Source organism: Buceros rhinoceros, unplaced genomic scaffold, assembly GCF_000710305.1.
Source record: "Buceros rhinoceros silvestris isolate BGI_N320 unplaced genomic scaffold, ASM71030v1 scaffold38455, whole genome shotgun sequence".
NCBI classification, from domain to species: domain Eukaryota; kingdom Metazoa; phylum Chordata; class Aves; order Bucerotiformes; family Bucerotidae; genus Buceros; species Buceros rhinoceros.
In genome coordinates, this window is record NW_010411801.1 from 6,294 (window position 1) to 7,118 (window position 825).

Sequence of the window (825 nt, forward strand, 5' to 3'; positions counted from 1 at the left end):
GAGGTAGGGTGGAGGGTTGAGGCAGGGGGTGAAGCAGCTACTAGTTGTGTTAGGTACCAGCTGAGAGCTTTTCACCCGTGACTGACTCCTCAGCTGGCACAGAGCCTTCTTCTCACCCTTGGGGCTTTTCTTACATTTGATTCAATTCTTTCCCCACTCTTAACTGTTGAAGTGTCACTGTTACATCCACAATTTGCGATTTTTTGGACAGCTGAACTTTTTACCCGATGACTCTTACTAGATCGGCATTTAAAGCTGGCCCCGTGTTTTCCAAAAGGGACAAGTCATCGTCACCAGACCATCAGTGTTTTCCTTCCCAGCATCAGCTAAACTATTGTTTTGCCATCAGTACAACTGCAATTGCTCCATGCCTTCTTACCTTCCAATCAGTATTTCTGTAACTGTTAGCATAATTAAATGAGCTGTTGATTTGAATTAGTCTTGCAGCACTATTACATGCTTCTGGTTTATTTTTTTTTCCTGTACAGTGGAACAAAGCAATGCTTTGAAACAAAAACATCCAGGAAGTTTACACTGGTTTACATTTATTTAAAAAAAAATATTTAAACACCTGTGTATTTCATCTGTGAATTATTAACTACAAATCAAATAGGGCTCTTCACTTCGAAGAGGTTCACAAGTACAAAACAGCCTCCTTCTGTCATCTTCACATCCTCCTCTTCTGTGTGCTTATGTACAGTACTGTGAAAAGGAGAAAGCGGCACACATAAGAGGGCCCTAGTAATAATGTGCAGAAGCCCGTTTATTTAAAACATCTTATTTCCATGGTTTGTAGAACAACATTGTAATGAATCCCATTCAGCA

General features: G+C 40.4%; 1 protein-coding gene across 1 annotated transcript in view; it reads right to left on the reverse strand.

Annotated features, from left to right (window-relative positions):
• Positions 1-435: 435 nt before the first annotated feature.
• Positions 436-825, reverse strand: part of LSM6 (LSM6 homolog, U6 small nuclear RNA associated (S. cerevisiae)) — a 5,704-nt gene continuing 5,314 nt past the window's right edge. Inside the window, exon 3 of the mRNA XM_010136139.1 lies at positions 436-702. Within this exon, the coding sequence (XP_010134441.1) occupies positions 668-702 (35 nt within the window). The 3' untranslated portion in view covers positions 436-667. The remainder of the gene's footprint in view (positions 703-825) is intronic.